Source organism: Canis lupus, chromosome 27 (assembly GCF_011100685.1).
Source record: "Canis lupus familiaris isolate Mischka breed German Shepherd chromosome 27, alternate assembly UU_Cfam_GSD_1.0, whole genome shotgun sequence".
Lineage (NCBI taxonomy): Eukaryota > Metazoa > Chordata > Mammalia > Carnivora > Canidae > Canis > Canis lupus.
In genome coordinates, this window is record NC_049248.1 from 42,254,704 (window position 1) to 42,282,112 (window position 27,409).

General features: G+C 39.0%; 2 protein-coding genes across 9 annotated transcripts in view; one reads left to right on the forward strand and one right to left on the reverse strand.

Moving 5' to 3' along the window:
- The window catches only part of LARP4 (La ribonucleoprotein 4), a 182,327-nt gene that overhangs the window by 36,192 nt on the left and 118,726 nt on the right, over window positions 1-27,409 (forward strand). The window lies entirely within an intron of this gene.
- The window catches only part of FAM186A (family with sequence similarity 186 member A), a 92,903-nt gene that overhangs the window by 23,509 nt on the left and 41,985 nt on the right, over window positions 1-27,409 (reverse strand). For 3 of the 8 annotated variants that reach the window (XR_005380140.1, XM_038577638.1, XM_038577639.1), the window contains exons 2-4: window positions 20,600-20,816; window positions 19,503-19,673; window positions 2,953-9,151 (exon numbers count right to left, since the gene is read on the reverse strand). Coding sequence is in view for 5 of the 8 variants with exons in the window: in XM_038577638.1 (XP_038433566.1) it covers window positions 2,953-9,151; window positions 19,503-19,673; window positions 20,600-20,816 (6,587 nt within the window). In the remaining 3 variants the exon portion in view is untranslated. Of the gene's footprint in view, window positions 1-2,949; window positions 9,152-19,502; window positions 19,674-20,599; window positions 20,817-27,409 lie in introns of all 8 variants that reach the window. The other 5 variants (XR_005380141.1, XR_005380142.1, XM_038577642.1 and 2 more) reach the window with 5 other exon arrangements.

Sequence of the window (27,409 nt, forward strand, 5' to 3'; positions counted from 1 at the left end):
AGACTTGGTAAAAGATTTATACTCTGAAAACTATGGAACACTAATGAAAGAAGTTGAGGAAGACACAAAGAAATGGAAAAACGTTCCATGCTCATGGATCGGAAGAACAAATATTTTTAAAATGTTTACTACCCAAAACAATCTACACATTCAATGCAATCTCACTATCAACGACACCATCCTTTTTCACAGAGCTGGAATAACCAATTATCAAGTTTGTATAGAACCAGGATAGACCCCAAATAGCCAATATTGAAAAAGAGAACCAAAGCTGGAGGCATCACAATTTGGGACTTCAAGGTCTATTACAAGCTGTAATCCTCAAGGCAGTATGGTACTAGCACAAAAACAGCTATATAGATTAATGGAACAGAATAGAGAAGCCAGAAATGGACCCTCAACTAGAGGGTCAACCAATCTTCCAATGGAAAAGAAAGTCTTCAAAAAATGATGTTGGGAAATTTGGACAGCCACATGCAGAAGAATGAAATGGGACCACTTTCTTATACTGTACACAAAAATAAATTCAAAATGGATGAAAGACACAAATGTGAAACAGAAATCTATCAAAATCCTAGAGAACACAGGCAGCAACCTCTCTGACCTTGGTCACAGCAACATCTTTTACCAGACACATCTCCAGAGGCAAGGGAAACAAAGGCAAAAATGAACTATTGGAACTTCATCAAGATAAAAACCTTCTGCACAGCAACAGTAACAGTAGACAAAAGTAAAAGGCAACTTTTGGGAGAAGATATTTACAAATGTCTTATTAGATAAAGGGCTAGTATCCAAAGTCTATAAAGAAGTTACTAAAATTCTTTTTAAACCCGCCCCCAAACAACAAATCCAGTCAAGAAATGGGCAGAAGACATGAACAGATATTTCTCCAAAGAAGATATACAAACAGCTAACAGACATATGAAAAAATGCTCAACATTACTCATCAACAGGGAAATACGAATCAAAACCACCTCGCACCTGTCAGAATGGCTAGAATTAACAACTCGGGAAACAATAGATGTTGGCAAGGATCTGAAAAAAGGGGAACCCTCTTATACTGTTGGTGGGAATGCAAACTGGTGCAGCCACTCTGGAAAACACTATGGAGGTTCCTTAAAAACTTAAACATAGAGCTGCCCTATGACCCAGCAGTTGCACTACTAGGTATTTATCCAAAGGACACAAAAGTAGTGATTCGAAGGGGCATATGCACCCCATTGTTTAAGCAGCACTATCCACAACAGCAAATTATGCAGAGTCCAAATGTCCATCAACTGATGAATGGATAAAGAAGATGTGGTATATATATCTATAGTGGAATATTACACAGCCATCAAAAAGAATGAAACCTTGCCATTTGCAACAATGTGGATGGAACTAGAGTGTATTATGCTAAGCAAAATAAGTCAGAGAAGACACCATATAATTTCACTCATATGTGGAATTTAAGAAAACAGGTGAAAATAGGGGAAGGGAAAGAAAAATAAGAGGGAGGCAAACCATTAAAGATTCTTAAATATAGGGAACAAACTGAGGGTTGCTAGAGGGGAGGATGGGGGGAATGGGGTAATTGGGTGGCAGGCATTAAGGAGGGCACTTGATGAAATGAGCACTAGGTGTTTTATGCAACTGATGAATCACTAAATTCTATCCCTGAAACTAATACTACACTATATGTGAACTAACTTGAATTTAAATAAAACTTTGAAAGAATGAAAAATAAAGAAATCTATGTTCTGATGCTATCTTGAATAAGTTTGTCTTTTGTACCTTGTTCCAATCCTTAGTTCCTAAATTAATTCAGTCCTCAAAAATGTAAATTTCTTGAGAACAGATTACTTTGCCTGTTTTATTCACTGCTGTATCCCTGGCCCCTAATACAATATTTGCCACATAATAGGCATTCAATAAATATTTATTGAATAAATAGCATAAGTTGTTCCTATAATTAATGATAACCTTTTCTAATATAGGTTTAGTTTGGCATCTTATAATTTTAGGTAATAAAGTACCAAATAATAGGTTGGTAACCTCACACATAAAAATGCTAAGGAGAGCAGGAGAATTGTCACTTTCCCTGATCTATTTCTGTTATTTGCATTTTTAAAAAATCAAGACCAGGACCTATTTTCTCCATGTCACTTCAGCAGCAAAGTTGCCATGGCAACACTTTGTATATAACCTGCATCTCCCATTTTAAGAATCATACATCTTCTGGTGAACTCAAGAAGATGAAAGAAATTCAGAATATTTAGAAGTTTAGAATAACTGCAAGCAAGCTTCTGAAGTTGGTATTTTGGAGATCAACCATAATCCACAAAATATATCTTAGCATCTCTGCTAGATATATAAATGGATGAAATAGATTCTTTTTTTTTTTTTTTTTTTTAATTTATTTATTTACGATAGTCACACTCAGAGAGAGAGAGAGAGGCAGAGACACAGGCAGAGAGAGAAGCAGGCTCCATGCACCGGGAACCCGACGTGGGATTCGATCCCGGGTCTCCAGGATCGCGCCCTGAGCCAAAGGCAGGCGCCAAACCGCTGCGCCACCCAGGGATCCCGATGAAATAGATTCTTATATAATTTTTTATTTCCGGGCAGCCCCGGTGGCGCAGCGGTTTAGCACTGCCTGCAGCCCAGGGCGTGATCCTGGAGACCCTGGATCGAGTCCCACATCAGGCTCTCTGCATGGGGCCTGCTTCTCTCTCTGCCTGTGTCTCTGCCTCTCTCTGTGTGTGTGTCTCTATGAATAAATAAATAAAAATCTTAAAATTTTTTTTATTTCCAATAAAGTTTATCTCCTTTTGGGATCTTAAATAGGCTTCATCCCACAGACCTTCTATAAGACAATATTTTAGAACATCTCATCTGGTAGATATGTAAAATGGGAGGATATTTGAAATCAGGACTAAACCAGAAAACTGGACATTCAATATTTACAACTACCTTGCACGCTGGATCAGCCTGTAAGCAATGTACTTGCGGAATAGGTATCCCAGCCGAACTCTGTCCGTATGCAATGTCTCAATTATGAGATTCGCAGCTGTTGTGTGTAGCTGTGAAGGGAGTCCAAAAGATTTTGTGGCCTGATTTAAGAGTGTCAGGTTCTTTCTCTGAGCCTCCACATCAACAAAATATCTCTGCTCTTTGAACTCTTGGGAAGAGGAAGGGGGCACCATCATCTTGTGTTTCTTGGTAACTGAATCTGAAGTCAATATCCAGGACTTATCTATAGGGGGGAACTGGGTTTTCTGGTCCCATTTAGAAGATATCTGTGATGTTTTAGGTAGTTTAGTTGTAAGAGGCTTCATGAGACTGGGAAGGGCTCTCCCACCAATGTAGGGGATTTGTGATACTGCTGTCCTGTAATTGGTAAGATAGGACTGAAACGTTTCCTTAGAGACAGAAGAGGACATATCTTTCTGGGGCTTTCCACGATTTAGGGAGGTCCATAGTGCTGGAGGATGCCCAGGGATGGGAGGGATCCACAGTGGGGAAGCTTGATGCTGCTCAAGGGTGGAAGGGACTCGTAGATAGGGAGATTGTTCACAGGTGGCAGGGGGCTGGAATGCCTGGGGCTCCTCAAAGTGTGTTAAGGGTCTAGGTTCCAGAAACTCCTCAAGGGTGGAAGAGGGCCCAGGAACAAAGGGCTTCCTAGGAGAAAGAGGAGCCAAGAGACTGGGCATCTGTGCAGAGGAGAGTGGGGTTCCAGATAGAAGGGGCTCCCTGAGGGCAAAAGGGGACTCTGATATCATAGGTAGCTGAGGACTCCAAGAGGTAAAGAACTTCCTAGGACTAAGAAGGGTCTCTAGTGTAAGGGGCTGCCCTGAAGTCGGAAGGTCCTCACCTGTGGGAAGCTTCCCAGGAGGCAGAGGGACTTTTGGTGGTACAGATTGAACAGAGGTGGATTGACCTTCAGAAACCAGGGACTGTTTAGAGGAAGGAAAAGTCTGTGGTGCCAGAAGCTTCCCAGGGTCAGGAGGAATTCTCATTCCTAGCAATTTCCCAGGGGCTTGGGAAAGAGGAGACCTTGATATCTGCAAAGGAGTAGAAAAGACTTCAAATACAGAGGACTTCTCAGAAATAGGAGCAGATGCTGGGGATTGCCTGGGGCTTGATATAATGGATTTCCCAGGGAGGACAGAAGCCTTTAATCTCTGAGATGATCTAGGACTGGAAGGAGCCAATGTGGGGAACTGCTTGGAAATGTGAGAAGCACCTGGTATAATGGATTTATCAGTAACAGGAATGATCCCAACTTTCAAGGTATGTTCTAAAGGAGGATGGGCCCCAAGTGGTGAGGGCTGTTCACTTGATTGTTGGACTTCCTCAGACATGAGAGTAATACCCATGGGATGGGATTGTCCTGGGATGAAGGGGGCTCCCAAAGGTTGGACTTGTTCAAGGGGAGATTCTAAGGCATGGAATTTATCTGAGGTGAGAGGGACCCCAAATTTCCAGAAGTATTCTGGAGAGACGGAAATCCCTAATGCTTCAGCCTGTTCCAAAGAGAGAGGGGCACATAAACCCTGGATCTGTTCAGGTGTAAAAGTGACAGGTGACACCAAGACATTTTCAGGACTAAGAGGGACTCTAAAATTCCAACCCTGTGCTACAGTGAGAGGTGGCCCCCATGTCTGAACGTTCTCAGGGGTGACTCTGATACCTAAGCTGTGGCATTTCTCAGGGGTGAGAGTGACCACCAATGCTTTGAACTGCTCAGGGGTAAGAGTAATGCCCTGTGCCTGGACCTGCTGAGGGGTAAGAGTGATGCCCAGTGCCTGAGCCTGCTGAGGGCTGAGAATGATGCCCAGTGCCTGATCCTGTTCAGGGGTGAAAGTGATCCTCCCTGCCTGGGCCTGCTCAGGGGTGTGAGTGATCCCCCATTCCTGTGCCTGCTCAGGGGTGAGAGTGATCCCCTGTGCCTGGGCCTGCTCAGGCGTGAGAGTGACCCCCAGTGTTTGGGCCTGCTGAGGGGTGTGAGTTCTCCCCCCTGCCTGGGCCTGCTGAGGAGTGAGAGTGATCCCCAGTGTTTGGGCCTGCTGAGGGGTGAGAGTGATCCTCCTTGCCTGGATCTGCTCAGGGGTGAGAGTGATCCCCCCTGCCTGGGCCTGTTGAGGAGAGAGAGTGATCCCCGGTGCCTGGGCCTGCTGAGGGGTGAGAATGATGCCCTGTTCCTGTGCCTGCTGAGGGGTGAGAGTGATCCCCAGTGCCTGGGCCGGCTCAGGAGTGAGAGTGACCCCCAGTGTTTGGGCCTGCTCAGGGGTGAGAGTGATCCTCCCTGCCTGGGCCTGCTGAGGGGTGAGAGTGATCCCCCGTGCCTGTGCCTGCTCAGGGGTGAGAGTGATCCCCAGTGCTTGGGCCTGCTGAGGGGTGAGAGTGATGCCCAGTGCCTGGGCCTGCTCAGGAGTGAGAGTGACCCCCAGTGTTTGGGCCTCCTCAGGGGTGAAAGTGATCCTCCCTGCCTGGGCCTGCTCAGGGGTGTGAGTGATCCCCCATTCCTGTGCCTGCTCAGGGGTGAGAGTGATCCCCTGTGCCTGGGCCTGCTCAGGCGTGAGAGTGACCCCCAGTGTTTGGGCCTGCTGAGGGGTGTGAGTTCTCCCCCCTGCCTGGGCCTGCTGAGGAGTGAGAGTGATCCCCAGTGTTTGGGCCTGCTGAGGGGTGAGAGTGATCCTCCTTGCCTGGATCTGCTCAGGGGTGAGAGTGATCCCCCTTGCCTGGGCCTGTTGAGGAGAGAGAGTGATCCCCGGTGCCTGGGCCTGCTGAGGGGTGAGAATGATGCCCTGTTCCTGTGCCTGCTGAGGGGTGAGAGTGATCCCCAGTGCTTGGGCCTGCTGAGGAGTGAGACTGATCCCCAGTGTTTGGGCCTGCTGAGGGGTGAGAGTGATCCTCCTTGCCTGGATCTGCTCAGGGGTGAGAGTGATCCCCCCTGCCTGGGCCTGTTGAGGAGTGACAGTGATCCCCGGTGCCTGGGCCTGCTGAGGGGTGAGAATGATGCCCTGTTCCTGTGCCTGCTGAGGGGTGAGAGTGATCCCCAGTGCTTGGGCCTGCTCAGGGGTGAGAGTGATTCCCCGTTCCTGTGCCTGCTGAGGGGTGGGAGTGATCCCCCCTGCCTGGGCCTGTTGAGGAGTGACAGTGATCCCCGGTGCCTGGGCCTGCTGAGGGGTGAGAATGATGCCCTGTTCCTGTGCCTGCTGAGGGGTGAGAGTGATCCCCAGTGCTTGGGCCTGCTCAGGGGTGAGAGTGATTCCCCGTTCCTGTGCCTGCTGAGGGGTGGGAGTGATCCCCAGTGTTTGGACCTGCTGACGGGTGAGAGTGATCCCCAGTTCTTGGGCCTGCTGAGGGGTGAGAGTGATCCCCCGTTCCTGTGCCTGCTGAGGGGTGAGAGTGATCCCCAGTGCCTGGGCCTGCTCGGGGGTGAGAGTGATCCCTGGTGCCTGGGCCTGTTCTGGGGCGACAGTGATTCCAAGTGCCTCCTCTGCCTTTTGAGAGGTAACAGTGATGCCCGGTGCCTGGGCCTGTTGAGGAGTTAGAGTGGGGAACCCTGTGGGAGAGTGTCCAGAAATGGGAAAGGCCTCTGGTGAAGGTAATTGTGTAGAGAGAGGAGTGGTTGGGATGGGATGCTTTCCATCAGCAGGAATGTGTAATGTCTTAAAACGCCCAAGGAACTCTTTTCTTTGGTGTGACTGGGATGTTACTCTCGGTATGCTCTTCCACTTGGGAAACAATGTCATTGAAGTTTGGCTGAACATCTTTTCTCGTTCTTCAGAGTTTTTCTCATTAATCTTCATCTGATCCTTTGGTTTTTTCTGCCACTGCCCTTCATGGTCCTGTGCATTTCTCCTTGGCTTCTGCTTCTCTTTCTTCCAATTAATTTCCAGCTCTTGATATCTCACTTCCTTCTGCTGTCCTTTCTCCTTCTCCAAGGGCACCACTGGTTTTTCCATTTTTTCATTCCATGCTTCCAGCTTCTGCTGTTTTGGCTGCTGATACTCTTCTTCCTCTTTTCTTTGCATTTGCTCCTCTTCTTGCTCAGTCCGCTTTTGCATCCTCTGTTTCTGCTGCTCCTTCCATATTTCCTCTTCCTGCCACTGTTTGTGCTTTTGTTGTCCTTGCTTTCCTACCTTCATCTGGAGCCATGACTCTTCCTCCTGGGGTTTTTTATTTATTACCTCATAGCTCTTCTTCCAGAAACTCCCTTCTTCTTTCAACTGGTGTTTGAGACGTTTACCAAGTATTTTTTCTTGACCTTCTTGCATATATTCCTCCTGCCTTTGTTTTTCCTTTTCTCTGTGGTCTCTCCCTACTGTTGAGGCTACTGGAGCATCTCTTTCCCCTTCTATTTCAGTCAAGATTGTTTGTATTAAATTGTCAGTTAGTGGGTCCATGCTCTTAGATGAGAATAAGGTGCTAATTTCAGGCTTTGCACTAATTGGCTTCTGAAAATACAATCCTGGCATAAATGAGACTTCCTTTTTTTGTTTCATACGTTTCTCTCCAACTTGTTCTACATTTTTTATATCTTTGTATTTTCTCAAGGTTTTTGTCACAGTTTCAGCCACATTTTGGAAATATTCCTCTATTTTTGCCTTTATGATTCCTAATTTTTCAACCTCTGCTCCTTTTAATAATAACTCCTCTTTTGGCACAATCTTTTTGTCCAAAGGCTTTCCTATGTTATCAATTTTCTCTTTTAGGAAAGCTATTATGGCATCTTGAAATTCTTCCAAGTTACTCTCTTCACTTTTGCCATCTGCACTTCCAAGAACTCTGGTAGATTCTGAAGTCTCCTCTGTTACCCTAGATTGTGACTTAACAAGTCTATGAGACTTGACTTTCTTCGTGAATACCAACATGTCCTCTTCAAGTTTTCCCTGTTTGCTTGTGATGGTTGCTGGAGGGTCTTGGTGCTTCTTTCCTTTTGTTTTCACTTTCTGAGGGGAATAACCAAGTTGAGTCAACCTGAATTGCTCTTCTTGGCTGCTCATCTCACTCATGCCTTCTTTGTCCCCTGACTCAGTGGTGGGTTCCTCTTTATTCTCTGAAGAAATCTGGCTCCTGTCCTGTGAATACTCAGGTTTGACCTTCCTGAGTTGTTCCCATAAACTATTTGTTCCCCCTTTGCCATGTTGGCTTTTTGTGTCAGTAGGATAATCAGCAAGGACGTGTTGACTTTTTGATTCAGTGGATGGCTTTGATTTGGCTTCAGAAAAGGATTTTATTTCTTTTCTCTTCTTTTCCAGTGCCTGTAGTTCTAAATGATGATCAAATTTGGTCTCTGAGGCTTTCTTTTTACTTTTATCATCACTCAGATTTGACCCAGAGGTCTCATGTGTATATGGGCCTTTAGTTTGCTTTTTCTTCTGTGATTGATGCTGGTCAGTCCCATCTTTCTGATGGATATCACCTTTCTTCAGTGATATCTTATCTTCAGAAGCCTCTTTTTGTTTTTTTTCAGGTAAAGGATATTGCTCTTCAGTTAAATCTGGAGTTATTTCAACTGGGGCTGTATATGAAATAGTTGAGTTCCACTTGATTCCCAAGCCCTTGGTCCCTTTTGTTTGGGCCTCATCTAGAATATTTTCAAATTCTTTAACCAAAATATCATCTGTACTGTCTTCTCTGTCAGCTTTGCTAATAGCAATGGATGATTGTGAAGAAAGCTCAGGTAACACATTCAAGGGTGATGTGGGCAATGCTGTACCTCCTCGGGGTTGTACAACACCTTTGGACCGAATAAGGTATTCATATTTTTCTTCTGCATCTCGCAGTTTCTGCTGAAGCATCTCGTTGTTTTCACTGAGCTCTCGCATTATCTTCAGGGAGAGCTCCTTTTCTTTTTCATTTGTCTCGTTTATGTACATACTGGCACTTTGGAGGTTAAAAACTTTTAGTTCATCAGTTAGTGTACTCAAAGCTTTAGATAGGTTTACTATTGTTGATGATATATATTTAATAGCATTGTTTTCCAATTTATTGAACATTGTAGTGTTTATGAGTTCCTGTAGCATATCTTGGATTTCTGAAACCTTTGTGTTTGTTGCAAATTCATCACTAATCATCTGATCTGGTCTTAAAGCATGAGCTGTTGCAGGTCGCTTTATAACTCTTTCTTTCCAAGATTTCCATAGAGTACCTCTAGATGCTAAAGGAAAAAAAACAAGAAAACATAAAATAATGAGATTGCATTTCTTCTTCTGTGTTGTGCTCTATCTATGCTATTGCCTAAGGAATTTAGTCTAAATCTATAGATAGCTATAGGATAAAGATTCGTCAGAAAGCTTTGGCTCCAATGGGGCATCTGACTGGCTCAGTCTATAGAGTATGTGACTCTTGGCCTTGGGATTGTGAGTTCAAGCCCCAAATTGGGTGTAGAAATTACTTAAAAATAAAATCTTTAAAAAGAAAAAACAAAAATTTTGTCTTCAAAAGGGTTCATCTTTTTAAAAAAATAGCACTATTTTTAAAAGAACACTTTTCCCATAATCACCTAGAACTCATGCTTCCAAAGTTTAGTCATTAGTCTTTTTTTTTTTTTATTAGCCTTTATTTATAATCTCAATTTACCTTCAGTTACTAATTTGGGATTAGATATAATGAAACTTTCCTTTGGCTCTGATTATGCTTGGTACTTTCTATTTTCTTCCTTGGGTTTCTGTCTTTCTTTTCTCATTTTTTCAATCACACTTAATCTTAGTTCTTTAGAAGAGTCAAAAAACAAAACAAAACAAAACAAAAAAAACAAAACCCAGACAAAAGTCAAACATTTGAAAGGATTTCCAGAAAGCCTGAATGAGAAACTCAGCAAATTCACCCCCCCACCAAAAGCAATGATAAAACTTGACAAAGCTACCAAAACCAACCATTTTAGGACTTTGGAAATTGGCCAAAGGCATATAACATTTTGGTAAACATTTATTCAAGAAAAATGATTAAATTTCAGTAAGAATAGTGGAAGTCTGTGATGTTTTAGCCTGGAGTTTCTTCTGTCTCTAACTCCCCCACCAGAGGCCTGGTAGTTCTAAAGTGAGGCAGGCTGTGGAGATTGACAGCTTTACTGCCTAAGGGAGCTGATTTGATCTGGAACAAAGCAAGGAAAAAAACCATGCTTAGGGGCATTGTCTAAAACATTACTTCCTTAACCCATACACAAATCCATTAGCAAAGAATAGAAGCCTTACTGAATCAATCTGGATCAATTATTGATCACTAAGCTGTGCTGACCCAAAGTTGACCTTAGGAATTCAGAGATTAAAATTTTAAAAATGAAAAAAGAAAAAAGAATAGCTGAGCAGAGATATCAGTGGCTGCACAGCTGGGGAGACAGACTCCACTGAATTAGTCCAGGCAAGTCACTAAAAAGCAAACCAAAAAAGGAACAAAAAGAAACCCTGGAGGTTATAAGGAAAATGTCCAGGTTTTTTTCTTTTTTTTAGGGGAGGGGCAAAAGGAGAGGAAGAGAGAATCTCAAGCAGGTTCCCTGCCCAGTGCAGAGCCTGACATGGGGCTTGATCTCACAACCCTGAGATCATGACCAGAGCTGAAATCAAGAGTCAGGTGCTTAATTGACTGAGCCACCCAGGTGCCCCTAAAATGTCCAGTTTTTAACATAAAAGTAACATGCAGAGAAACAGAAAAGTATGACCTATACACAGGGCATTAAAGCAGTCAATAGAAATTGCCTCAGGGATTGGGAGGGGAGCAAATGTTGGACTTACCAGAAAAAAGACTTTGAAAGAAGAATTATAACTATGTTCAAAGAATTAAGGGAAGTCATATTTTAAAATAAAGGAAAAATATTATAGCATTTATCATCAAATAGAGCATATCACTAAAGAGATGCAAATTAGAAAAACCAAGTGGAAAATTTAGACTTGCAAAGTACAATAACTGAAATAAAAAATTTACCAAAAGAGCCCAACAGATTTGAAGTGACAGAAGAAAATAACCAGCAAATTTGGCACTAGATTAGTAGAAACTGTCTAATCTGAAGAACAAGGAAGAAAAAGAATAAAGCAAAATGAACAAAGCCTCAGAGACTTGAGGGACACTATCAAACATACCATTGTACAAGTGATAGAACTCCCAGAAGAAGAGGAGAAAGAGGGGGACATTAAAAGTATTGAGGGGCACCTGGGTGGCTTAGTGGGGCACCTGGGTGGCTAGAGGATGAGCATCTGCTTTCAGCTCAGGGCATGATCCTGGAGTCCTGGGATCGAGTCCCACATTGGGCTCCCCAAAGGGAGCCTGCTTCTCCCTCTGCCTGTGTCTCTGCCTCTCCCTGTATCTCTCATGAATAAATAAATACAATCTTTTAAAAAATAAAATAAAATAAAAGTATTGAGGGGGCAACCCCAGTGCCCAGCGGTTTAGCGCCACCTTCAGCCCAGGGTGTGATCCTGGAGACCTGGGATCAAGTCCCATGTCAGGCTCCCTGCACGGAGCCTGCTTCTCCCACTGCCCCTCTCTCTCTCTCTCTCTCTCTCTCTCTCTCTCTCTCTGTCATGAATAAATAAATAAAATCTTTTTTAAAAAGTATTGAGGAAATAATAATGGCCAAATCATCTCAAATTTGATGAAAAACATTAATCTGCACATTCAAGAAGCTCATCAAACTCTAAGATAAACATAAAAAGATCCATACCTAGATATATCTGGTCAAATTATTGAAAGCCACACAAAGAATCTTTAAAACAAAAAGAGAAAGATGACTGATCACAATCAAAGGAAACTCAAATCAAAGTACAGGGGAGCCATAGCTAATCTAACAGCTTACTACTTAGTAGAAATAATAGAGGCCAGAAGACAGTGAGATGACAAATTCAAGGTGCTCAAAGAATAATATTGCTAACCAAGAATTCTTTATCCAGGAAAACTACTCTTCAAAAAACAAAGGCAAGACATCCATTCCCTGAAATAACACTCTTCCCAAAGTAGCATGCACATGAGACTCTCATAACTAACCTCATTACATGTATCTTTGAACACTTCTCTGTAATTGCATTACAGAATTTCTATTACATCCATTCCGTGAAATAATTCTTCTCAAAGTAGTATGCACATACAGCTCATATAACCATCCTTATTATACTGGTGTTTTTAACCAGTTCTCTACAGTGAGAGTATTCACTGAAATAACACTCCTCTCAAAGTAGCTTGCAGTGAACACTCATATATCCATAGTAAATGTGTTTTCAACACTTCTCTTAAGTGCATTACAGAATGTCTATCACATCCATTCCCTGAAATAACTCTTTTCAAAGTACCATGTATGTACAATTATTTTTTAAATGAAAGTATAAGACATACTGATGACAACTAAGGATATGAAAAGATGCTCAGTGTCATCTGTCATTAGAGAATTGTAAACAGTGAAGCTACCCTGGGAAGCTGTAGAGAGGTTTCTCAAAAAGTCAAAATAGAACTACCCTATGACCCAGCAATTACACTATTAGGTATTTACCCAAGGGATACAAAAATAGTGATTCAAAGGGGCACATGTACCATAATGTTTATCACAGTATTATCAACAATTGCCAAATTATGAAAAGAGCCCAAATATCCATCAACTGATAAATGGACAAAGAAGATGTGGTATAAACACACACACACCACATTTATATACATATATATGTGTGTATATATACACATACACAAATACATACAATGGAATAATATTACTTAGCCATCAAAAAGAATGAAATTTTGTCATTTGCAACAACATAGATGTCTCTAGAGTATATTATGCTAAGCAAAATAAGTCAGAGAAAGACAAATACCATATGATTTCACCCATATGCGGAATTTAGGAAACAAAAGAGATGAACATAAGGGAAAGAAGAAAAGAAAGAGAGGCAAACTATAGAGAACAAAAGAATTGCTGGAGGGAGGTGGGCAGGGGATGGGCTAACTGGGTAATGGGGATTAAGGAGAGACCTTGTGATGAGCACTTTAAGTGATGTAAGTGATGAATCATTAAATTCTACTTCTGAAACCAATATTATACTGTATGTTAACCAAGTAGAATTTAATTTAAAATTTGAAACAAAAAGAGAATTGCCAATCACAACAATGAGATACTGTTACACATCTATGAAAATGGCTAGAATAAAAAAAAAAAAACTGACAATGCCAAATACTAACAAGGACATGGAGCAATGAAAAATGGTACAGCCACTTGGGAATACAGTTTGGCAATTTCTTACAAAGTTACTTATGAAGTAATATAGTCTTATCAAATGATCTAGCAATCATGCTCCTAGGTATTTATCTAATTATTTTGAAAACTTATGTCCATGGGACTGTTTATATATAGCAGCTTTTTTTAAAGATTTTTATTTTATTTGTTCATGAGAGACACATAGAGAGGGGCAGAGACATAGACAGAGGGAAAAACAGGCTCCTCACAGGAAGCCCATTGTGGGACTCAATCCCCGGACCAGGGATCATGCCCTGAGCCGAAGGCAGACACTAAACTACTGAGCCACCCCAGCATCCCTATATATAGCAGCTTTATTCTTAATCACCAAAATCTGGAATCAATCAATTGTCCTTCAGTAGGTAGATAAACAAACTGGTGAATCTATATAATGGAATATTATTCAGCAGGAAAAAAGCTACTAAGCCACAATAAAAGATAGGGAGGAAACATAAATATGTATTGCTAAGTGATAGAGGCCTTTGTGAAAAAACTACATACTGCATGATTCCAACTATATGACATTCTTGAAATGTCAAAACTATGGAGACATTAAAAAATCGATGGTTATTTGGGGCTTGGGGAGAGAGAGGAAGGATAAATAGGTGAAACAGGATTCTTAGGGTGGAGAAATTATTCCATTTGATATTGTAATGGTGGATATATGACACTATATATTTGCCAAACCCCATAGAACTCTATAGCACAAAGAGTGAAACTTAATGTATGCAAATTTTAAAAAAATATTTAGAGGTCAGGGGATCCTAGGAAGGAATGAATACTGTGATTAACAGTCTAACTGTATAAAAAGATGTATGGTACAATCCCACTTAAAGGAATATAGGTGGTGTTGACCTAAGTAATTGGAAATGGAGTCTGTAAGACTGAAGGCAAAGGGAACTGCATGTAGGTACTGTACTCTAGTTGATGTTATTCTTCACTAGGATATGGGTTAATAATTCTGATACTGCTATGTATGTATACTGGAATTGAACAATTAAGTAAAGCAGATGGTAGGAGCAAGTTTCTCATTGAGTTGTAATTTATAGATAAGAGGAAGAAGATAGAATGATCCATGTGTGATAATGAATTAGAGAAATCAGCATGAACTTGTATAAAGTAGTTAGATTTATATTTATAGATGTGTGCGTGCACATTGGTTCTACACACACACACATTTTTTTTTCCTCTGTCAGATGAAAGGATTGAATAGAAATGACACCCCAGCAGCAATGAGCACTCCTAACAATGAGACTTTGCTTTTCAATACTATTCTCCAATAAAAGAGACCAGAAATCCTTGGAGAAATGGCAGATTCTAGGACTGGGGCAGGACATATTTGAGAGAACCTGAAGCATCTTGTAGTGCCAGAAAATAGGGAAGGGCTAAAAAAAATTAAAAAGAAAAAACCACATTGATGACTTTATGTTAAAGGGGCACAGGAACCAAATGAAAGAGGTCCCAATGGCCAAAGGTAGAACTTGAGCAACAAAATAAAGGAGTATTAGATTATAACTCAAAGTATAAAATAAATATCTGTGAGTTCACTTTGATATAAATAATTATTTTTTAAAGATTTTACTTATTTATTCATGAGAGACACAGAGAGAGAGAGTCAGAGACACAGGCAGAGGGAGATGCAGGCCCCATGCAGGGAGCCTGATGTGGGACTTGATCCTAGGACTCCAGGATCACGCCCTGGGCTAAAGGCAGGTGCCAAACCGCTGAGCCACCCAGGGATCCCTGATATAAATAATTAAGTAAATTAATAAATGAGGAAGAAGAGATAAACTCTAGTACATAAGAACTTCAAATAATTTATGTAGCTATTCATCCTAAAAGAAAGGGAGCATAACTCCCCATTCCTTAAGTGTGGGTTGCACATACAGACTTACTTTTAAAAAGCACAGCATGGAACATGAGGTAAAAGAGTAACTTTACAGTGGAGAAACCTGACAAGCACTACTTTAGCCAGGTGATAAAGATCAACATTAAATCATAAATCATTTGATAATATATGCTCTTGAAATTATATGATGATAATGGTACTTTACCTCTGTGATTTTTCTCCCCAGAACCCATAACCCCAGGGTAAACATGAGAAAAAACATCAGACAAATTCCAATAGGGAAGCATTTTATACTATATCTGACTGGTACTCCTCAAGCCTGTCAGGAACATCAAGTGGAAGGAAAAGTCTGAGAAACTGTCACAGCCAAGAAAGCCTAAGGAGACATGACAACAATGTAATCAGGTACCTTGGATGGGATCCTGAAATGAAAAAAGGATATTTAGGTAAAAATAAAGAATGATAGGGGTGCCTGAGTGTCTCAGTTGGTTAAGCATCTGCCTTTGGCTCAGGTCATGATCACAGGCTTCTTAGATAGAGCCCTGCACTGGGCTCCTTGCTCAGCAGAGAGTCTACTTCTCCCTCAGCCCTCTTCCCCTGGCTATGCTCTCTTCCTCTCTCTCTGTCAAATAAGTAAATAAAATCTTTAAAAGGCAACAACAGCAAAAACCCCACAAAAAACCCTAAGGAATTATTAATTCAATCTATAAATTATGGACTTTACTTAATAATGGGTCAATACTGGTTTGTTAATTGTAACAAATGTAATATATTAATAACAGGGGAAACTATGGAAAAATATATAGAATTCTCTGTATTATTTTTCTCAATTTTCTTCTAAGACTGCCTTAAAAAATGAAAATGCAATGAAAACATTCCCAGAAAAGCAAAGATGGAAATAATTTGCTTCTTAGAGACCTGTCTTACAAGAAATATAAAGAAGTCCTTCTGGCTGAGAGGAAATGATACTAGAGGATAGCTCAAATTCTCACAAAAAATATAGAACAACAATTTATGTAGGTAAATATAAAAGAAAGTAAAAATATTTTTCCTCTCTTAACTGATTAAAAAGTCACATAAAATAATAATTATGAAACTATGTTGTTGAGCTTATGGTACCAAAAAAAATGTAATATATATGACAAAAGAAGGAAAGAGAATGGAGCTATTGAAGCAAAAATTCTATATTTTGCTGGTTAATTAGTACTAATCTTAAGCAGATTGTGATAATTTTTGATGTATACTGTGATCCCTTAGAGCAGCTACTAAGGAAATCACTCCAAAAATACAGGGAAAAAATGGAATTGAAATGGTACACTAGAAAATATTTGTTTAGCCACCTGGTGGCTCAGTGGTTAAGTACCTACCTTTGGCTTAGGTTGTGATCTCAGGGTCCTGGGATCAAATCCTGCATCAGGCTTCTCCCTCTGCCTATGTATCTGCCTCTGTGTGTCTCTCATATATAAATAAAAATAAAAATCTTGGGCAGCTGAGGTGGCTCAGCGGTTTACTGCCACCTTCAGCCCAGGGCGTGATCCTGGAGATCCAGGATCAAGTCCCACATCAGGCTCCCTACATGGAGCCTGCTTCTCCCTCTGCCTGTGTCTCTGCCTCTCTCTCTCTCTCTGTGTGCCTTTCATGAATAAATAAATAAAATCTTGGAAAAATAAATAAAATAAAATAAATAAAATAAAAATCTTTTTAAAAAAGATGTTAAAATGTTTTTTAAAAAGTTGTTTAACACAGAAGGTAGTAAAAGAACAGGGGAACAAAAAAGATGAAACATGAAAAACAGTAACATGGCATGTATAAATCCAACATACCAATAATTACATTAAATATGAATGAATTAAACATTCCAATCATAAATCAAAGATTACCAATTTTATGTGTGTGTTTTCTGTATGTATGTATAGATAGATGATAGATAGATAGATAGATAGATAGATAGATAGATAGATAGATGATAGATAGATAGATAAAAGCTGACAAGATCCAACTATAAGCAACACATTTTGGATCCAACCTAGTAAACAGTAACCACAGGGGAGCTGGAGAGAATATGCTAATGTACTAACACCAAGTAAAATAGACTTCAGGGTAAAAAATGGTTCTAGGCACAGAAATGGACCCTCAAGTCTATGGTCAACTCATCTTCAACAAAGCAGGAACCACAATGAGATATCATTTACACCAGTGAGAATGGCCAAAATTAACAAGACAGGAAACAACAAATGTTGGAGAGGATGTGGAGAAGGAGGAACCCTCTTACACTATTGGTGGGAATGCAAGCTGGTGCAGCCACTCTGGAAAACAGTGTGGGAGTTCATCAAGAAGTTGAAAATAGAGCTACCCTTCAACCCAGCAAGCGCTGGGTTGAAGCACTACTGGCTATTTACCCCAAAGATACAAATGTAGTGATCTGAAGGGGTACCTGCACCCCAATGTTCATAGCAGCAATGTCCACAGTAGCCAAACTGTGGAAGGAACCATGATGTCCTTCAACAGATGAATGGATAAAGAAGATGTGGTGTATATACACAATGGAATATTACTCAGCCATCAGAAAGCATGACTACCTACCATTTACATTGACATGGATGGAACTAGAGGTTATTATGCTGAGTGAAATAAGTCAGTTGGAGAAAGACAATTATCATATTGTTTCACTCATGTGGAATATAAGAAATAATGAAAGGGACCATAGGGAAGTGGGGGAAACTGAGTGGGGAAAAATGAGAGAGGAAGACAAACCATGAAAGATTCCTAACTTTGGGAAACAAACAAAGGGTTGCAGAAGGGGAGGTGAATGGGGGGATAGGGTAACTGGGTGACAGGCATGAAGGAAGGCACATGATTATATGAACACTGGGTGTTATACTATAAGTTGGCAAACTGAATTTAAATAAAATGTTTGAAAAATGGTTCTAGAGACAATGAGGGACATTTTATAATAAGCAGCTCAGTTCATCAAGAAGCTATCACAATTATAAACATATATGCACCTAATAACAGAGCCTTAAAATACAGAATTAAAGGGAGAAATAAACTCAATAGTTGGAAAGTTCAACATCCCACTGTCAGTAATAGATAGAACAACTAGATAGAAAATCAGTAAGGATATATATGGAAAACTAAAACAAGAAAATAAATCAACTACATATTTATATAATTTATATATAATTTATAACTATATAATGTTCCATGTGTGCTTGAAAAGAATCTATATTTGGTTGTTGTGGTTTTTTTTAAGATTTTATTTATTTGACAGCTTGAGAAAGAATGAGCAATAGTGCACACACAAACACAAGCAGGGGGATCAGCAGGCAGAGGAAGAGGGAGAAGCAGGTTCTCTGCTGAACAGGGAGCCCATTACGGGGCTCAATCTCAGGATCCTAGGATCATGACACAAGCCAAAGGTAGATGCTTAACAGACTGAGCCACCCAGGCTCAGTGAAACGTGAAAAATCATGTTTCTGATAAAAGATTTGTATCTAGAATACATAAAGGACTCTTAAAATTCAGTAATTAAAATGAATATTTGAATAATCATTTTATCAAAATAAATATAAGAATGGCTAATAAGCACCTGAAAAAATGCACATCATTAATCTTCAGGAAAATACCATTTAAAACCACAGTGGGATAGCACTTCACACCTCTTAGAAAGGTTACTTTTTGAAAAAGATTATAACAAGTGTCACTGAGGATGTGGAGAAACTGGAACCTTAATACATTGTTGAAGGGAATGTAAAATGGCGCTGTTACTTGGGCAATAAGTTAACAATTTCTTTAAAAGTTAAGCATAAATTTACCAGCAAATGATAAATGACCCAGAAATTCTACTCCTTGGGTAGAAATTCTACTCTTCCCAAAAGAAATGAAAACATATGTCCTACAGACTTATACACTTGTGTTCATGGCAGCATTATTCATAAAAGTCAAACGTAGAAACATTCCAAATGTCCATGAACTGATGAGTAGGTAAACAAAATGTGGTATACACAAACAGTGATATACAACTGGTAATAGAAAGGAAGAAACTGCTAATACATCCTATAATATGGCCAAATCTCAAAAACATTATGTTAAATAAAGAAGTCAGATATTAAAAATTGCATATAATATGATTTGATCTTATGGAACATGCAGAAAAGGCAAACCTATTGAAAGAGAAAATAGATTAGTGCATGTCTGGGCCTGGGGTGGGAATGAGGATTGACTGCAAATGGGCTTGAGGGATCTTTTTGAGATGAAGGAAATGTTTTAAAATTGAATTGTGGTAAAAAAAAAAATTGAATTGTGATGGTTACACAGCTCTAAATTTACTAAAAGTCACTGAATTGTACACTTAGCATATATGAATTTTATGGTATGTAAATTGTAAGTTAATAAAGATGTTTTTTAGGAGAAGTCAAATCTGTTTCCAATGTCTTAAAGCACCCTTACTTGTTCTTTTCTTTTGTCTCTTCCTTTCTTCAAACAAAGATACACTAATTCTACTCAATATCTTGACATTGCTCTCAATAGCTTTGAACGTTTCTGGTAAAAACTCCATTTGTGCAATCCAGTGGTGGTGTTCCTCAATATCCATTGCAGTTATCTCAGACAAAATGAGATCTTGAAGAGAGTAAAAAAAATTACTTTTGTGCAGAAAAATAACTATAACCATGTAGGCTTATAATATTGGCTAATTTATACTGTAGTAAATGTAGGCATCACATTTAGTGCTATTCTGAGGCTTTTCTTTATGAAAAAATGAAAAAGGAAGAGATTTGGAATAGAAAGCTGAACAGTAAATCATTGAAATACTTTGGTATCTAAAATGTGAGCATGTATTTTAATATTGAGAAACTAAACCCCAATTAACTCCTTTCATAAGCTATTTAGTATTTTTAAACCCTCATTACATGAGATTTCTTGCAACTTAATGACATTCCTCTTTTTGTATTCTGAGCTTATTCATTCTTTCATTCAACCAATGTCTCCTTAGTCATGTATTATTCTAGATGCTGAGGATATAGCATGAATAAAGCAAATTTCCTGACTTCATACTGCTTGCATTCTAGTAAAAGGAGACAGACAAAAAAGTCAAAATAAAAACATTAGTTATATAGTATGTCAGATGTAACAAATGCTACAGAAAAAAATAAAGAATAAAAGAGTAATGGACAGTGCCAAGGAGTAGGGAATGCAGACAGTCAGAGAACACATCATTTCAAAGCAAGATATGAACACAGAGAATGAGCCACGTGGCTACTTGTGGACAATGTTCCAGGCAAAGGAATAGTAAGCATAAAGACACTGGGCAAGGGTATGCTGGCATGCTTCAAGAAAAGCAAGGAGCTCAGAATAGCTGGCACTAAATGAGCAAAGGCTATATTTTTCTTATTTTATTCTTACTGAAACAGTGGATAACTATTCTCTCAATAACCTCCTTAGTCGTCTTTAGTTTGATTTACCCTTTAAAATTTACTTATAGATCCTGTTCTTTAGCTTTTTCATTAACTTAGTGGTTTTCCTTTGAACCACCTTTGAAAACTTACTCCATTCTTCCAACCAGGCCAGGATATACACAAGAATCTTTTCTCTAATTTCAGCATTCTTAGCATAAGTAACTATTTTCTCCAGGAAATATATTCTCCGTTTCTTATGTTCTATAAGGGAGATTTTTTTTCCAGAGTGCACATTCTCATCAAGAGTATAGCGATTTATTATCCGCTGCACATTGAGCAGTATGTCATTCAGCTGAATATTAATGTCCTATAAAAGTAAGAACGAGGATATATTAATACTCAGTTTTTTTATATAATTGAACATCTGTTAATAAAAACTCTCAACAAAGTAGGTTTGGAGGGAACATAGTAAAGGCTATATATGAAAAATCCACAGCCAACATTATACTCAATAGTAAAAAACTGAGAGCTTTTCCTCTGAGATCAGAAATAAGACAGGGATCCCTGGGTGGCGCAGCGGTTTAGCGCCTGCCTTTGGCCCAGGGCGCGATCCTGGAGACCCGGAATCGAATCCCACGTCGGGCTCCTGGTGCATGGAGCCTGCTTCTCCCTCTGCCTGTGTCTCTGCCTCTCTCTCTCTCACTGTGTGCCTATCATAAATAAATAAAATTAAAAAAAAAAAGAAATAAGACAAAGATGTCCACTCTAACCACTTTTATTCAACATAGTACTGGCAGTGCTAGCCATAACAATCAGATAAGAAAAAGAAATGAGGTAAGTAAGAAATTAGACTGTCACTATTTACAGATAGCATATATAGAAAACCTTAAAGACTCCACCAAAAAAAAAAAAAAAACTATTAGAAGCAATAAATGAATTGAGTAAAGTTGCAGGATACAAAATTAATACCCAGAAAATAGTAGCATTTCTATAGAATAATTATAATAAAGCAGAGAGATTAAGAAAACAGTCTCACAATTGCACCAAAAAAAAAAAAAAAACCTATGAATAAACTTAACCAAAGAGGTGAAAGACCTGTACTCTAAAAGCTTTAAAACATCCATGAAATAAACTGATGGCACAAATGGAAAGATATTCTATATTCATGTATTCATGTATTGGAAGAATTAATATTATTAAAATGTTCATACTACACAAGCAATCTATAGATTCAATTTAATCCACATCAAAATATGAATGGCATTTTTCACAGGACCAGAACAAATACTAAATTTTATATGCAACCACAAAAGACCCTACATACCCAAAACAATCTTAAGAAAGAAACAAAGCAGGGGGTAAATTTTATTTTATTTTATTTTATTTTATTTTATTTTATTTTATTTTATTTATTTACTTTTTATTGGAGTTCAATTTGCCAACATATAGCATAACACCCAGTGCTCATCCCACCAAGTGCCCCCCTCAATGCCTGTCACCCAGTCACCCCCACCCCCCGCCCACCTCCCTTTCCACCACCCCTTGTTCGTTTCCCAGTTAGGAGTCTCTCATGTTCTGTCTCCCTTTCTGATATTTCCCACTCGTTTTTTCTCCTTTCCCCTTTATTCCCCTCTCACTATTTTTTATATTCCCCAAATGAACGAGACCATATAATGTTTGTCCTTCTCTGATTGACTTATTTCACTCAGCATAATACCCTCCAGTTCCATCCACGTCAAAGCAAATGGTGGGTATTTGTCGTTTATAATGGCTGAGTAATATTCCATTGTATACATAAACCACATCTTCTTTATCCATTCATCTTTCCATGGACACCGAGGCTCCTTCCACAGTGTGGCTATTGTGGACATTGCTGCTAGAAACATCGGGGTGCAGGTGTCGCGGCGTTTCACGGCGTCTGTATCTTTGGGGTAAATCCCCAGCAGTGCGATTGCTGGGTCGTAGGGCAGATCTATTTTTAACTCTTTGAGAAACCTCCACACAGTTTTCCAGAGTGGCTGCACCAGTTCACATTCCCACCAACAGTGCAAGAGGGTTCCCCTTTGTCCACATCCTCTCCAACATTTGTTGTTGCCTGCCTTGTTAATTTTCAGGGGGTAAATTTTAGATTGTAAGTTATGCTATAAAGCTGGAGTAATCAAAATGGCATGGTGCTAGAACAAAAATATACACATGGGTCAATAGAACAGTACAGAGAGCCCAGAAATAAACCCACAAATATATGGTCAGTTATCTTTGACAAAGTGGAAAAGAATAGGCAACGAGAAAGACAGTCTCTACAACAAATGGTGTTAGGAAAACTGGACAGCTACATACAAAAGAATGATCCTAGACTACTTTCTTACACCATACACAAAAATAAACTCAAAGTGGATTAAAGACCTAAATGTGAGGCCTGAAACCATAAATATTTCAGAAGAGAGAACAAGCAATAATTTCTCTGACATTAGCTGTAGCAACATTTTTTCTAGATATATCTCCTGAAGCAAAGAAAAGAAATGCAAAAACTGAACTACTGGGACTACATCAAAATAAAGAACTTGTACTCTGTGAAGGAAACAATAAAAAAACCCTAAAAGACAACCTATTAAATGGGAGTAGGTATTTGCTTTGCAAATGACCTATGCAATAAAAGGTTAGTATCCAGATATATAAAGAATTTCTAAAACTCAACACCCAAAACCCAAATAATCCAATTAACATATGGGCAGAAGACATGAACAGACATTTCTCCAAAGAAGACATCCGGATGGCCAACAGCCATATGAAAAGATGCTCAACATCATTCATCATCATGGATATGTAAATCAAAATTATAATAAGATATCACCTCACACCTGTCAGAATGGCTAAAATAAAAAAAAAAAAACAACACAAGAAACAAGTGTTGGCAAGAATGTGGAGAAAAAGGAATCCTCCTGCACTGTTGGTGGGAATGCAAACTGCTGAAGCCATGTGGAAAACAGAATGGAGGTTCCTCAAAAAATTAAAAATAGAACTACCCTATGATTCAGTAATTGCACTATTAGGTATTGACCCAAAGAAAATGAAAACACTAATTCAAAAAATATATGCACCCCTATGTTTATTACAACATTATTTACAATAGTTAAATTATGGAAGCAGCCCAGTCCACCAATAGATGAATGGATAAAGATGATGTACCTATGTATGTGTACACATATATGCATGTATATAATAACACCGTGTGTGTGTATGAATATTATTCAACCATAAGAAAGAATGAAAACTTGCCATTTGGAATGACATGGATGGAGCTAGAGAGTATAATACTAATCAAAATCAGTCAAAGACAATATCATATGATTTCACTCATGTGGAAAATAAGAAACAAAGGAAAAAGAGAAATCAAGAAATATTATTAGCTATAGAGAACAAACTGGTGGTTACCAGGGGGAAGTGGGTGAGGGATGGGTGAAATTGGGTTGGGGATTAAAGAGTACACTTATCATGATGAGCACTGAGTAATGTATAGCATTGTTGAATTACTATATTGTATACCTGAAACTACTATAACACCGTAATTAACTATACCAGAACTAAAATAAAAAACTTTTTAAAATGGTGGAGATACTACTAAATTCACAGTTGATGTGAGATGTATAACATGTGAAAATGGCTTTATTATTTTAAAAAATATTTTATTAAATTATTCATTAGGGACACACAGAGAGATGCAGAGACAAAGACAGAGGGAGAAGCAGACCCCCTGTGGGGAGCCTGATACAGTACTCAATCTGTATCACAACCTGAGTCAAAGGCAGGGATCATAACCTGAGCCAAAGGCAGATGCTCAACCACTGAGCCCCCACAGTACCCCCTGAAAATGGCTTTATAAAGAATAACTGCTGTTAACAAATAAGCAAAAGGAAGTTGCTTTATTTTTTCTTTACCCAGACCTCACACTTGGAAAGCACGTATCAGATATTCCTCAACATAACTTTTATTTCATTAACTCACCTTTTCAAGAATCTATCAGCAAATTTCTTTTGCTTATCACTTTATACCACTATTCTCAATAGGAGTAAATTACTGCCTCACATATGGCATTTGGAAATCTGTAGATTCATTTTTGGTTGTAACAATAATTGGGAGGAGGGATTTATTGGTATTCAGTGAAAGGTGGGCACCTGGGTGACTTGGTCTGTTAAGCATCTGCCTTTGCCTCAGATCATGATCACGGGGTCCTGGGATGGAGCCCCACGTCAGACTCTCTGCTCAGTGGGGAGCCTGCTACTTCCTCTCATCCTGCTCCTTGGCTTGAGCTCTCTATCTCAAATGAATAAATAAAAATATTTTAAAAAAAGAATGCTAGCTCATTTTACAGAGCAATAAACAGTCCACACAATGAAGAACTGGCCCAATCTTGCATAAATTTGATTATCCTCTGAGACATTCATGTAGGTTTTTTTTTAATCTGTTTCTACTTATCTGAGCCTAGAAATTTACTCTTTTTAAAGGAAAAAATTTACTCTTTTATATCTAAAAATATAAACACAAAGTATTTTTTGCCTAGTTTAATTATATACTGAAATTTCCAGGAATGCAAATATATGTAAATCAAAAGAAAAATATTCTTTAGGGATGCCTTGGTGGCTCAGCAGTTGAGCGCCTGCCTTCAGCTCAGGGTGTGGTCCTGGAGTCCCAGGATCGAGTCCCACATTGGGCTCCCCTTGAGGAGCCTGCTTCTCCCTCTACCTGTGTCTCTGTGTCTCTCATGAATAAATAAAATCTTAAAAAAAAAGATTTAGAAAATAACAAAGAAAAATATTATTTAGAATTTCTCCAACAAAATTTACCATTCTGAAACACCATAGTACCACAGTAATTCACTAACATTAATAGTATGTTGTGTCAACACAATAAACCTGCATTTGTATCAACCTATATTTGTAGCTTTTACTTTATTTTAATTCTACATATAGGTGCAAGCCTCTGTCTACCTCTTTCTTATGACTTCTAGTGAAATTTGACCTAGAATTTACACAATTACTTTCCTTTATTTACCCTCACACTTATATTATTTAAAGTATAAGTATAGGTATTTTATCTGTTAATTTCACCTCAGGAATGAAAGGATATTAAAATATTTTAAAAGGGCACAATGAATCTGAGAGATGATGAACCACCACTCCACCTTTTCCAACATTATTAATTACTCTTTAAATTTGGTTACAGAGAAACTGAACTCTTTCCATACTCCTTACAATAAAAGTCAGATTTGGATTTTGCACACCAAATCATCATGGAAAAGAAGTAACCAGATATTAGGTGCTGGAAATATTGCAATTAGAAACAGAGATGATGCAAAAGAAAGAAAGGAAGGGAAGGAGGGAGGGAGAAACAGAGGGAGGGGTGGAGAGAGAAAGGGAGGAAGAAGGAAGGATAAGATGCAGCAAATAATTTGTCAGGAACACAGGAGAGTGGAGACAAAGTTGAATAAGCCAAGTGATGTAAAATAACACTACAAGCTAACCCATAGCATAGTGATGAAGAAAAAATACCAAGTCTTTATAAATTCTTACAGAAAACTAAAGAGGCAATAGCACTTTCTAACTCATTTTTTGAGGCCCTGATACCAAGGCCAGATAAAGAAAAGAAAGATAAGGAAAGAAAGAAAGAGGGGGGAAGGAAGGAGGAAGAAAACTATAGACCAACATCCCTGATGAATATTGATGCAAAAATCCCCAACAGTCAGTGTGAGGCAGGGTTTATATGACTCCAACACCCCTGTTCAAACTCTAGGAGTGTACTCACTCTGATGCCCCTTGCTGCTATCAGATGGGCCAGGGCCAGATATTAAATCACCGATTCCCTGCTGCAGATGTTGGACCTTTCAATTCTGCTTCAGTCTTTTTGATTAGGCCAAGAGAAAGTTAGTTTGGTACAAGTTTGTCTTAAGTGTCTCTCTAATAAGTACATATTAATCTATTCAGTGAAAAGAGAAATGTATCTAACTAGAATTTTTTCACAGTTTGCTTTTTAATGCATTTATCTTTATAGCTACAAACAGAATTCAATAGCACATTAAAAGGATTATACATTATGAGTAAGTGGGATTTATTCCTGGAGTGCAAGAATGGCTTAACATATGAAAGCCAATCAATGAAATATACCAAATTAACCAGGAAAAACCACGCATCATTTCAATTGATGCAGTAAAAGCATTTAACAAAATTCAACACATTTTCATGATAAAAACATACAAAAAAACTAGGAATAGAAAGAAACTTCCTGAACACAATAAAGACATATATATGAAGAATCCAGAGAGGTGCCTGGGTGGTTCAATGGCTTAAGTGCCTGACTCTTGGTTTCTGCTCAGGTCATGATCTCAGGTTCCTAGGATCGAGCCCCATGTCAGGCTCCCCATAAGGGAGACAGCTTATCTCCCTCTCTCTTTCTCTGCCCCTGCGATGCTCACACACTGTCTCTCATAAGTTAAAAAAATAATTAAAAAAAAATAAATCTTAAAAAAAAAAAATCCAGAGGTAATATTCTCAATAGTGAAAGCCTGAAAGGTTTTCTTCTAAAGTCAGAAACAAAGCAACGTATTACTCTGTAACCGGAGTAATTAGGCAAGAAATTAGGGATTGCATTAAATGTGTAGATTGCTCTGGATAGCATAGACATTTAACAACATCTGTTTTTCCGACCTATGGAAGAAGATATCTTCCATTTCTTCTATGGGAAATTTTTTCATTTCTTTGGGTCTTCTGCAACTTCTTTTGTAAGTGTTCTATAGTTTTGAGAGTACAAATCCTTTACCTCTTTGGTTAGGCTTATTCCTAGGTATCTTATGGTTTTGGGTGCAATTGTAAATGGGATGCATTCTTTAATTTCTCTTTCTTCTGTCTCAGTGTATAGAAAAATGCAACTGATTTCTGTGCATTGATTTTATATCCTGCCACTGCTATT